General features: G+C 38.3%; 1 protein-coding gene across 1 annotated transcript; it reads left to right on the top strand.

Annotated features, from left to right (window-relative positions):
- Window positions 1-8965: 8965 nt before the first annotated feature.
- On the top strand, window positions 8966-9910 carry LOC123641632 (olfactory receptor 10A3-like). Its single transcript, XM_045556511.1, has one exon. It carries the CDS (start codon window positions 8966-8968, stop codon window positions 9908-9910), a length of 945 nt encoding a protein of 314 aa, XP_045412467.1.
- The last annotated feature ends 2387 nt before the right edge of the window (window positions 9911-12297 follow it).

Raw genomic sequence — 12297 nt, 5'->3', positions numbered from 1 at the left:
ATTGCCCAACTGAAGTCTCTTTAAATTTAATAAATAGTGCAAACAGATGCATTTTTGGGGATGATAATTTTTTGTGTTTTTAATATTTGAAAATATATCAGGGTATCCCTTTCCTTCACTAAAGTTGTTGTGGTCACTTGTTTTTAATAAATACATAAGTTTTCATAACATGTCATATAACAGACTAGTCTATTCATCCATTTCTCTGTTATGAACATCCAGGTTGTTACAGGATTATTGTCATTAAGATGATGCTTCAATAAACACCTTGTTCCATATTTTCATATGTCCTGATGTCTTTATACCTGTGTGATATATTCTTTAAAGTAGGACTGATGGGATGAAGTGTATGTCTGCTTATAAATTTTAATCGCTATTGCAGAATTAATTTTCAAAATGATTGTAGCTTCCTCAGACTGACCTGAAGGCCCACTGTGCTTCACTAACAGAGTAGAGCATCAGGAACCAACAAATAGGGTTGATGAAGTTTTTATTTCTGGAGTGAAAGTCTGTTCCATGAATGAGCAAAAAAGGTGCATCTGTTTTTGGTGGTCCCAAACTGGTTCCACTTCATGAACTCACACAGATTATAATCCAAAACTGGAATTCTCTTGGTACTTTTACAAATATTTATCCAATGTCAGTGACCAAAGAACTACACGGGAAGTTGCCTGTATTCTCATGTGATAATGTTAATATCTTTTTACTTAGAGACCACTGTTTTAGAGACTTTCTTTCTATTTCCAGTTACCGGCCAAATTCCCCCCTCACTTTGTTTAGAAACAATGAATGGTTCATTTTTTTGTTGTTTATTGTGGGAAACCAAAGCAATTAATTATTTGTACCTATTTTCTGTGGTATTTGAGTCACATCACTGTGTGGCCTGTCCCAGAATGAATAATTTTACCTGTTAGAAACTTTGTAACATTTAATGTTTGATTCATGTTTTAATGTTGCTGTTGGAGAATGATGAGAAACCCTTATTGAATTCACATCACATGGGCTCCTTTTGTCTTTAGTTTCTGCCCCAGGGTTGGCAATAAAGGGGTAAAACACTACTCACATTTGAAGCTGTCATTCAGTTGTGAGAAAAACCATTTTTCATTTACAATGTCCCTGCCAAAAATAGGAAAAACGAATTGGATTTTTACAAAAAGAAACTTCATCAGAGGGTTGAAACAAGTTTGAGTAATATTTGAATGTCGTAGAATATTCTTTTTGTTAGGGCTTTTAATAGGCTTTAGCAAATCCTTTCATGAGATTCTGTCATTTGTTGTTCTGGAGTTTCCTTCTCATTGCACTTAGAGGAACCAATGCCATAAGGCCTTGTAGGAAAGAAAAGTCTTCGAAAGCCCAAAAACCAGACAAAATACACAGCTTTATTTTAACTTTTATTCTTTGTTTCATTTGTTCATTAATAGATTGAGTTAATTAAAGTTTCTGTTCAGAGTACTGACTGTGACTGTCTCTGGGAAACTACAGTCCACCCTTGAGGAATTCACAGTTTATTGGAAGATCACTGAACTCTAGAAGATTACTGGAGTCAGCCCTTCCCTATTTCTCCATCCCTGGTGAGAAGCAGAAGTTGAACTGGCATGCTTTGGTTACATATTTGATGATTTCAGAGACACACTGAATCTCCACTCGGTAATAACTTTGGCAAAAACCAGCCAGTCCAAAGGGACTCAGCTTATGATTCTACTCTGAGTAGCAGCAATTCTGGCAACACCAGCTTTCAGCTGCTGGCAGCTAGTAGGACTGATGTTGGACACCATGCTTTCCTGGTTTTGAAGTTAACCCCAAGATTTCCAATCACAATCAACATGGATAGGGAAAAATGTGAACTTTTAAAATGTAAATCTTATGATGACTCTGCTTAAAATATTTCAATAGGTTTTTATAACATTTACAATAATAAAAAAAAAACCCCTTTCACATTGCATAGGAAGCCAAGCTCTGTTTGTCCCCTGCTATGCTTCCTGCTATTTCATGCTATCCTTTCTGTCCCCACGCACTCACTCACCTGTTCTGGTGCAAATTCTGCCTCCAGTTCATAAAGTCATTCTCTCGTGCTGGTCTTGTGCTGCCAAAACATTCATTTCTCTCCATATCATGTTTCTCACTCCACTTTTCAGTGTTTACGTCGTACTTCTTCAGATTTTCTTAAAATGCCATTTCCTTCAGGTGGCCTTCCTTGACTTCCCACCCTCAATTTCCCTTCCCAAACCATTCTTTCTGTGAACACCCATTCCTTCCTTCATAGCCCTTTATCTTTATTTTATATTTCAGGATGGACTTTCCTTCTTAATGGCACCTTACACTGTTTGCTAAGAAAATAAACAGAAGTGTTTGTAATATGACACAAGGTGGGGAAGGGGCAGGCACCCTTAGCTTAGCAGGATAAAGTACAGGAGAAATGCCCCAAGAAGCTAATCTTTACAGCATAAAATCTGATAATTTTTTTCCCCAAAGACTTCACCCTGAGGCCAGACCATCTTCTTTCCTACATCTAAAGAGTTTTAACTGCCCCCATCCCTTCCTCAACAGAGGGAAGCAGAAGAGAACTGGAAGAATGAACAGCACATAAGTCGGGGTAGTGAAACTGTCCTTATAAAATTAATTAAAACCAAATTTCTAGGATTTTAACAAAGGCATGTGTCTTGAAAATGCACAGCTAAACATTAACCAGCTCTTGCCCCATAGCCCACTCCCTTATAGCTGTTTAGTGCTTAACAGTCACATAGTCTTTTTGTCACAAAGTTCTATAACTTCCCTTAATTGCTCCTATAGACAACATCTTTAATGTTAAAGAAAATAGTCTAGGTATAATAACAGTAATATTAGTAGCAATTATGGTATTCTACATAATAAAAAGCTATTCACAAACTGGAGCTCTTGTATGTTAGTCATTGTTTTAAGATCCTTACATTTTCCTCTAATTTAATCCTTGAAGAAACTTTATGAGATAGATAGTATTCATATCTCCTTCCTGAATCAATTATTGAAATATATTTAATTCTTTAGGGATGCCAATTATACATGTACTGGATTTTTTCCATTAGCTTAAGTCTATATTTTTCACTCTAATTATTAATATTTTAAATTCTATTCACTCATGTTTTATTTTGCTTGATTATTCTTTCCTTCTTTTCCCACTACATTTCAGCAGTGTCTATTCTCTTTATCTATGCTTTCAGTATGGGCATCATATTTACGATCTTTAGAAATTCAAAGCCTTCTTTAAATTCTGCCAGTTAAGATTTTATCAGTTTCTGTTATTTTGTCATATCTTCCTTTAACACATATGTTTTTTGTTTTGTACTCTTGTTTTATAGAGTTTTAAAAATTTTTAGCCACATTTTTGTTGGCAGTTTTCATCTTCTCCATGGCAATTTTGCTTTAGTGAATGTTCTCTATACATCATTTGCTTTTCCTGTTCCTCTTCAGTTCTGTGTATTACTCTGACATGGGATGACTTTTAATTATCTCCCAGGCTTGAAAAGGTATGTTCTTTCTTGACCTGTTATCTTCAGGATGTTTGTTTAGAGAAGGGGCCAGGCCCTGTTCCAAGTCAGCATCAATTACCTATAGTTAGCAGAAATATTCTTTATAAACTTGCTACTCCAAAGAGAGTCAGACACACATTATGAATTCTAATCTTTATTTTAATAAGATCCCCAGGTGACTTGGATGCACGTCAGAGTTTGAGAAGTCCTGCTGTATAACATAGCATTAGTCATTATAATAAAGATGAATTATTTTTCCTGAACTGCTCCCTGCCATCAGATAAGTGGAGCTCACACTACTTCATAGTAGCTTATTGACAGATGGCTTCCCGAAACTATGGTGCATTTGTGTGATCCTTTGTTCATCCATGCCTGTGTGCATCAGTTATGTCAATGCAGGTCCAGGAAAGCCATTATTACAAGCCTATCCATGTAGTTCTCATGGTTACAAATAAGAAGATTTTGGGTTTTGACCTTCAGGGTGTGCATCAGAATGTCAGAGTGAAAACATTTCACCTCCTTCCTCTTAGGGTCCCACCTGAGTCTGAGACTTAAATTGATGTAAGATAGGTTAACAGGAGAAAAGTATAAAACAAGTTTTATGTGTTATGGGAGCCCTCATAAAGAAATGAAGACCCAAAGATGCACTTAGAGTCAGTTATACTGATTTGGACGAAGAGGAGTAAGCTGTGAAGAAGCAACTAAATGATGCTGGGAAGTTTAAAAGATAAATTATCACTCTAAGCTGGGAGACAGAGAGACACCTCGTGTCTAAAAAGTATGAAAATACATAAAAGATAAGTTATTTTAACAAGGTTTGTGTGGAATTCTCTTGGTCTCAACTTCTCCTCTTGGGTGATCAGGATGTTGTGTTTTTCACATGGGAATTTCATCTCCTGCTTTTAAGAAACAGCATGTTCCTGCAGGTTATGGTCGGAGAAAGAAAAACATAAAAAAGAAACAGTACGAAGGTCAGGGTGATCTTGCACCTGCTGTCTTTCAAGTGCCTTTAATTTAAATAGTCAATATGTCAGACTAGCATAATTTTACCACTTCATGAATCAACTGATTTTTTATTTTTACTGTTTTTAGAGACAGGGTCTCACTCTGTCTCGCAGGCTAGGGTACAGGGCAGTGGTGCAATCCTAGCTCACTGCAGCCTTGAACTCCTGGCCTCAAGAGATCCTTCTGCCTCAGCCTCCCCAGTATCTGGGACTACAGGTGTGTGCCACCAAGCTTTGCTAATTTAAAAATTATTTTTTATAGAAACCCTGTTTTTAACCTTGTTTTTAGCTTGTTTCTAAGACTTTAGTTTTGCTTTTCTATTTCTGTTTTTTTGGGCAGTTTTATTGAAAGGAATGTGTGTATATGATTGCCAAGATTTTGGAATTTACTGATATTTCTTTCTGACAACACACATAATCAAATTTTGTAAATATTGCATAGATATTTAGAGACAAAAATGTATGCTTAGTGTAGTAAAAAGCATTCTTTTTTTTTTTTTTTTTGAGACAGAGTCTTGCTTTGTTGCCTGGGCTAGAGTGAGTGCCGTGGCGTCAGCCTAGCTCACAGCAACCTCAAACTTCTGGGCTTAAGTGATCCTACTGCCTCAGCCTCCCAAGTAGCTGGGACTACAGGCATGCGCCACCATGTCTGGCTAATTTTTTCTATATATATTTTAGTTGGCCAGATAATTTCTTTCTATTGTTAGTAGAGACGGGGTCTCGCTCTTGCTCAGGCTGGTCTTGAACTCCACCTGCCTCGGCTTCCCAGAGTGCTATGATTACAGGAGTGAGCCACTGCGCCCGGCCTTCATACACTTTTTATTGAAATGTGATATACATAGAGAAAAGCATTCAAATCATGGCCTACATCTTGATGTCCTCTCACAAATTATACATCACCTGTGCTACAATAACTGACATCAGCACATAGAACATATCAGTACAACAGAAGCCCCCATGGATGTTATGGGGTAGGGGTCATAAAAAGTCCATATTTAGGCAGCTTTTCCTATCTCTGGGGCTCACAACTGGTTCATTCATGGGCGTGTAACCCCACCATTGTGAATGATATGGGGGGGCGGTCCTTGGACTGGATCCCATGAGTGAGAACTCTCTTTCCTCAGGATCACTGGTACATTTCCCACTGCACACAGATTAGGCAGAATGTGTTACTAGGTGTTGTTGGCAGCTGTATTGCCACCAGGAGGGGACAGCTTCCTTGAGAACTGAACCTACTCCACGAAAACAGGGATGAGAAGAAGAAAAGATGCTTGGCCTGAGCACATCATCTGCATCTGGATAAAGTGAAGCCTGCAGATTCATTCACCTCCACACTCTCCTGGGGCAGAGCCTGTGGTCGCCTTCATTGCTCAGGCCAGTTTAGACTGAGCCCTGAGTCCCCTGATTCTCATATATGCCCTGTGAGGTTGATACCATTATCTTTATTTTACAGAGAAAGTGTTAGAACCTGAAAGCTCAGTGATGTGCTCAAAGTTATACAAGTCAGTCAAGATATTTTGACTCCAAGTTAAAAAGCTCTGTGTATGAAATTAACTGTTTTGACATTTTTTCTCAAAATTTCCAGTAACAATATATTTATTTTCAAAAACATAAAAATTCTGGCTTGGGGGAGCATCTGGGCTTTCTATAAAGAGACTTCAATTTAATTTCCTTAACTTGTTTTCCACCATTGTACAAACTGTGCATTCTGTCCAACCAAATCCTAGGACACCTGCCTTTGGTCACACCCTCAGCCCACCCTTCCCCTTCTCTCCCTATTGACAACATTCACTCAGCCTCTGCCTTCACCTCCTATGGGGAGGTGTCATGGTGGAATTGAGTCTCTTGTGTGAAGAGGCGTCATTCCCCATAGACGTTGGAAGGAGTGTGTGCTCTTGAGCCTTCTCACCTCAGGGGCCAAGTTCAAGCCTTGTTAGTTATACAAAAATACAGGAAGTTCTTTATGAAGTGATTCCATGTTCTCCAGGGAAGCATTCTCAAGTGCATATGATTCTTTGTCAAATAATGTTATAGAACCAGTGCACCGAATCACTAAGTTGTACTTATGGATAGGTTGCTTTTGACTAGAGGTGAAATTTCTGATAAAATAGCATGAAAACTAAAGAGACAGAGTAAATAGGTAAGAGGTGAAGATTCTGCTTGTGTGCCTGTTGCTTGTGTTTCCATTTATAGTTCTCCACACCAGTAGTTGGAGATGCTGTTGAAGTGATGTCTCAGCACTCAAGAATTGCTAGGAATGCTTGAAAGATTTGAATCAGTGGACATTTTATTTTGATGCTAGTTAATTTCTTTTCAGAGAAAAGTTCAGGTGATAATTAGAGGTATAAGTATTTTCCATGCACTAACATCAAATCTTGGAAGTTTGCAACTGAAAGGAGGGAACTTGTTCAGTAAGTCCAACACTTATCTCTTTCTCTCAGAAGGCTGAAGGGAATGATGTGGCTAAGTATTACATGTCAGTGAGTTTTCCAGGCCATGATTAGGGTCTTCCAAGTTGTAGAGGAAAGATGGAGTATTTGTGGTCAGTTGTTCTTTACCACTTATGACAGTTTTGTTCTACTCCATGCTCTTAACAAGATCTATAAAAGTTTTCTATTTTTTAATATGGTACTCCACATTTCCTAATTTTCAAAACCCATCCACTTTTACATATTTGGGACTGAATACATACTGTTTTTTTTCCCTATTAAAAATGAGCTAGAAATACTTGATTCTGCAGAGCCTATTTTACTAATTTAGGAGATTTTTTTGACATCCAAAACATTATTGTGGTTAATAGGGGCATTTGGGTTTAATACATGACTATGTTCAAACTTAGCAACAAATCAACTTGTCTTCTACTGTCTGCTAATGTTCTACAGATCTGCACTCCAGACAACATTCTATGTCTTCAGCTTGCTGTGTCTATCTGTCCTCCTGGCTTTCTCATCTCCCATGGTGAATTTCCTCTGGTTTTCAAAACATCCCTGAAAAGCCAATAGGTGTCCACTTCCATGGTGTCATCAAGCACCTTTTGAGTTGGGCAAATCAGCTTTCGTCCTTATGCCTTCTTCCCCCAACCTAATGGCTGTCCCACCCAGGACATCCTGTGATTTTGGTTTTCTCCTCTTTTTCAGAATTAATCCTTCTGCCATTTAAATTTCTAAAGACTTGCGCTTCCCACTTATGTTGTGTAATGGCTTTACTTTTCTTTTAGATACTCTTTTGTAGGTAGAATCTTGATTTTCTATTATTTTTATTCATTTATTCAACCGATATTGACTTAGCATCTATTAAAGGGCAGGGACAGTTGTAGGCTTTGCGTATTTAACAAAGATCAAAGCTAAATCTTTCCCTTTCTTAGGTTTGCATTTTAGTGAGTCATTTAGAATTTCCTATATATGTGAATTTATATATACATTTAAGTAAAAAATATATATTTAATTTCAGTTGGTGAGAATAGAAGAAAATATAGCATGGTAGAAGAAGTAGGACATACAGAGTTACTGGTCACGGGGTCAGAGCTATTTTTTGGAGTATGGTTAACCCTTTGTTGAGATCTGGGCTCAATTATTCACCTGAGCATGCAGAGCCTAGAAAATGGGAGGTGATCAGTTAGTGCTTGTTGAATAATTAATGATCAAATGAACTTTATAAGGAGGAAAGTGAGGACAGAGAGAAGAGAGAGAGAGTGGGAACTTTTAAATTACCAGTTCACAATGACCAAAAATATGGGCTCTTTCCTATGTCATCAAGGTCACTAGGATGAGGCATGGAGAATTAACCCTAGAAGTTTTCCATCTGGGCCAATCCCAATATGATTGGCTAGATTCAGGTGAGCAAAAATCAGCAAGCCTGAAGCCCATTCACATAAGCCACAGACCACTTAGGATAGGTACATCTAAACCACAACCCCCTTTATGTGTTTCTACAGTGTCATCACAGGTAATCAAGTCACAGTCACTGAACCTAATGAATATTTGCTTTAACTTTGAACTTTTTAGTTATTATCAAAATTATTGAGGTACCTTTTTCAATCTATCTACTTTCTAACATTTTATTTTTTGTGGTCTTAAATTTCATATTTATTTAAAATTGAGAAAAATGGATGTTATGTATAACTATGCTATAGGAACAGAACCTAAGTGATAAAATATTTATATTTGCTTTAAGACCATGTTTCATTTTCAGCCTACATAGTGTAAAAGTTGAAGTAGAACTTTGATATTATTTAGTACTCATCAAACCATATTTCTGAGCTTTTATACGGGAAAGATTCACTGTTCTAAGAATTTGGCCATTTTTCCAAAATTGCCTAAATAAATTTCTGACAGGATGAGCTCTGCTTCTCACTTCTGCTAAGAAGTTCTGGGGTGAATGCAGACTGGACTGTGACTTTCTTATATACCTTACATACTATGTTCATAAAGTGAATATAGGGCTCCACTACTGAAAATGAAAAGGCAAAATCAAACCTCTGTGGTTGAATTCATCCTCTTGGGTTTTTCTAACTTTCCTGAACTCCAGGAGCAGCTCTTTGGGGTTTTCTTGGTGATTTACCTGGTGACATTGATGGGAAATGCCATAATTATAGTCATTATCTCCCTGGACGAGAGCCTCCATGTTCCCATGTACCTGTTCCTCCTGAACTTGTCTGTGGTGGACTTGAGTTTCAGTGCAGTCATCATGCCTGAAATGCTGGTGGTGCTCTCCACTGAGAAAGCTAGGATTTCTTTTGTGAGCTGTTTTGCACAGATGTATTTCATTCTTCTTTTTGGTGGGACTGAATGTTTTCTCCTGGGGGCAATGGCTTATGACCGATTTGCTGCAATTTGCCATCCTCTGAACTACCCAATGACTATGAACAAAATAGTTTTTATGAAATTAGTAATGTTCTCATGGGTCTCAGGGATCATGGTGGCTACTGTGCAGACCACATGGGTATTTAGTTTTCCCTTTTGTGGCCCCAATGAAATTAATCATCTCTCCTGTGAAACCCCAGCAGTGCTAGAGCTTGCATGTGCAGACACCTTCTTGTTTGAAATTTATGCCTTCACAGGTACCATTTTGATTGTTATGGTACCTTTCTTGTTGATCCTCTTGTCTTACATTCGAGTTCTTTATGCCATCCTGAAGATGCCATCAACCACCGGGAGGCAAAAGGCTTTTTCCACCTGTGCCTCTCATCTCACATCTGTGACCCTCTTCTATGGCACAGCCAACATGACTTATTTGCAGCCCAAATCTGGCTACTCACCAGAAACCAAGAAACTGATGTCACTGGCTTACTCACTGCTTACACCTCTGCTGAATCCACTTATTTACAGTTTGCGAAACAGTGAGATGAAAAGGGCTTTGATGAAATTATGGCAAAGAAAAGTGTTTTTACACACAGTCTGACTGTGGCTGAGAAACCATGTGCTATTTGGCTACTATTGTATTGTACTTTAATTAAATTTAATAAATGGCAAAAACATATCACAGTTTGATGTGAATATGTTTAATTTGTTGAGCTCTTCACATTTGAATATATATCAAGGGATCTCTTCCTTTCAATAAAGTCCTGCTGTCACTTGTTTTCAAAACAACATATCATACAACAGTCTATTAATCCAGTCCTCTATTATGAACTTCCACATCTTTACTGGCTTATTTTCATTAAGAGAAAGCTTCAATAGATACTTTGTACCGTATGTTTGTATGTACTGATGTGTTTATACATGTGTGATAGATTTGTTAAAGTGGGAATTATGGGATGAAATGCATGTGTGCTTATAAATTTTAATAGCTATTGCAGAATTACTTTTCAAAATGATTGTAGCTGCTTCAGACTCATCTGAAGGCCACTGTGCTTCTATAACAAGGTAGAACTTTAAGAGACCAACAAATGGATAAAATTTTTATTTCTGGAGTGAATATTTGTTCCATAAATAAGTAAAAAAATGTGTATATATCTTGAGGGCCCAAACTGGTTCTACTTCATGGACTCACAAAGATTGTAATCCAAAAGCAGACTTTTCTGGGTCTTTTTCCAAATTTTCATCCAATGTTGGTGACCAGAGGACTACATGGAAATTTTCCTGAAATCTCATTTCATAGAATTTTTTCACTTACAGACCACTATTGTAGAGACTTATTAAATTTCCATTTCTAGGCAAAATGCCCCAGACACTTTGTTTATAAACAATGAATGATGCATTTCTTCTTGTTGTTTATTGTGGGAAATAAGTATTATTAGCTAATTGTGAATATTTTCTATGGTTCTGGAGCCAAATCACTGACTCAGGGTCTTCCCCAGAATGAATAATTCTACATGTTGAAACAATTGAACATTTCATGCTTACAGAATAGAATGGTGGGACAACGAAGAAAAGCACCTATGTAGAGTAGAATTGTGTGGGAGAGAATCGGGGGTCCCTCTGCCAATTAGGTTGATCATGAGGTGTTTCCTAATTCTAAGCTCAGGACGCCATACAGAAGACAGAACCATGAAAAGAGCTACTGATGAATCTTTCCCCACTGAGGACTTTATATCAGTTTGAAATATGTAACGTAACCTGGAATAAAAGACTGCTTTGAAATTCTTTGTGATTCTTTATTTGTAGTTGCCTGTAATGTTAAGTACGTCTTGTAGATCCCATCTTTCTCTTTTCCACTATTAGGGGCTTATTAGCTTGTGCTTTCTTTTTTTTTTTTTTTTTGAGACAGAGTCTCACTCTCTTGCCCGGCTAGAGTGAGTGCCGTGGTGTCAGCCTAGCTCACAGCAACCTCAAACTCCTGGGCTTAAGCGATCCTACTGCCTCAGCCTCCCAAGTAGCTGGGACTACAGGCATGCGCCACCATGCCCGGCTAATTTTTTTCTATATAGATTTTTTAGTTGGCCAGATAATTTCTTTCTATTTTTAGTAGAGACGGGGTCTCACTCTTGCTGAGGCTGGTCTCGAACTCCTGACCTCAAGCAATCCACCCGCCTCGGCCTCCCAGAGTGCTAGGATTACAAGCGTGAGCCACCGCGCCCGGCCAGCTTGTGCTTTCTTCATACATTTAAATGTGTGATGTGTTTAGTGTTTGAGTGCCACATTTGATAATAAGCTCTATGAGGACAGTGACTGTATGAATTTGTTCACACTGTGTACCACCTGCCTAACACAGTGCCTGGGATGGAGTAGGTGCTTAACAAATACTTTTTGAATTAATAAAAAGAGAGTGGTCTGAGGCAAGATGTTAGCCCTGAGACTTGGAGCAGACTTAGGATATGGGATAGGCACAGAACTTAAACAAACAGAACTCATCACAGAACAGTGCCGAGGAGGAAGCCTTAGGAGACCTGAAAGGTAGTGTGCAGAGGGGTTGTTACTTGACTGATTTTTGTGTGTATGCCCAAGTTCCCTTAGTGTTCTGCTTGCTGCACTAAGCCTTCAGAAGACATGGCCAATATCAACACAGTGGTTTTAGCAGTTGCATCCAAGATTTTGGGCATCTCTTTACATGTTGGTATAGTCAGTGACAGGCTAGTGAGAGGAATCAACCTCTTGGGTTACTTATGACCTGTTGTCTTCACCTCTTCCCAATGGAGTGTAGTGAGTTTGGTTCCCCAGCTTAAGCTCCAAGTTGGTGGATTGTACTTGTGGGTATGAATCCACTGCTCTCTAATAGCTTGAAATGGAAGGCAATATGTTTAGCTATGCAGTTGTTCCCACAGTTGTTGATTGTAGTTTGCATGGAGGAGCCAGTTATCAAGGTAATCTGTTCTGCCCGTGGTAGGCTCTGGTAACCCAGGTGGGGTA

Source organism: Lemur catta, chromosome 7, assembly GCF_020740605.2.
Source record: "Lemur catta isolate mLemCat1 chromosome 7, mLemCat1.pri, whole genome shotgun sequence".
Lineage (NCBI taxonomy): Eukaryota > Metazoa > Chordata > Mammalia > Primates > Lemuridae > Lemur > Lemur catta.
This window is presented reverse-complemented; position numbering and strand designations above follow the sequence as displayed.

What these genes read in the sequence shown, in the direction of transcription:
- LOC123641632 (XM_045556511.1), top strand. Translation starts at nt 8,966, where the DNA reads ATGAAAAGGCAAAATCAAACCTCTGTGGTTGAATTCATCCTCTTGGGT.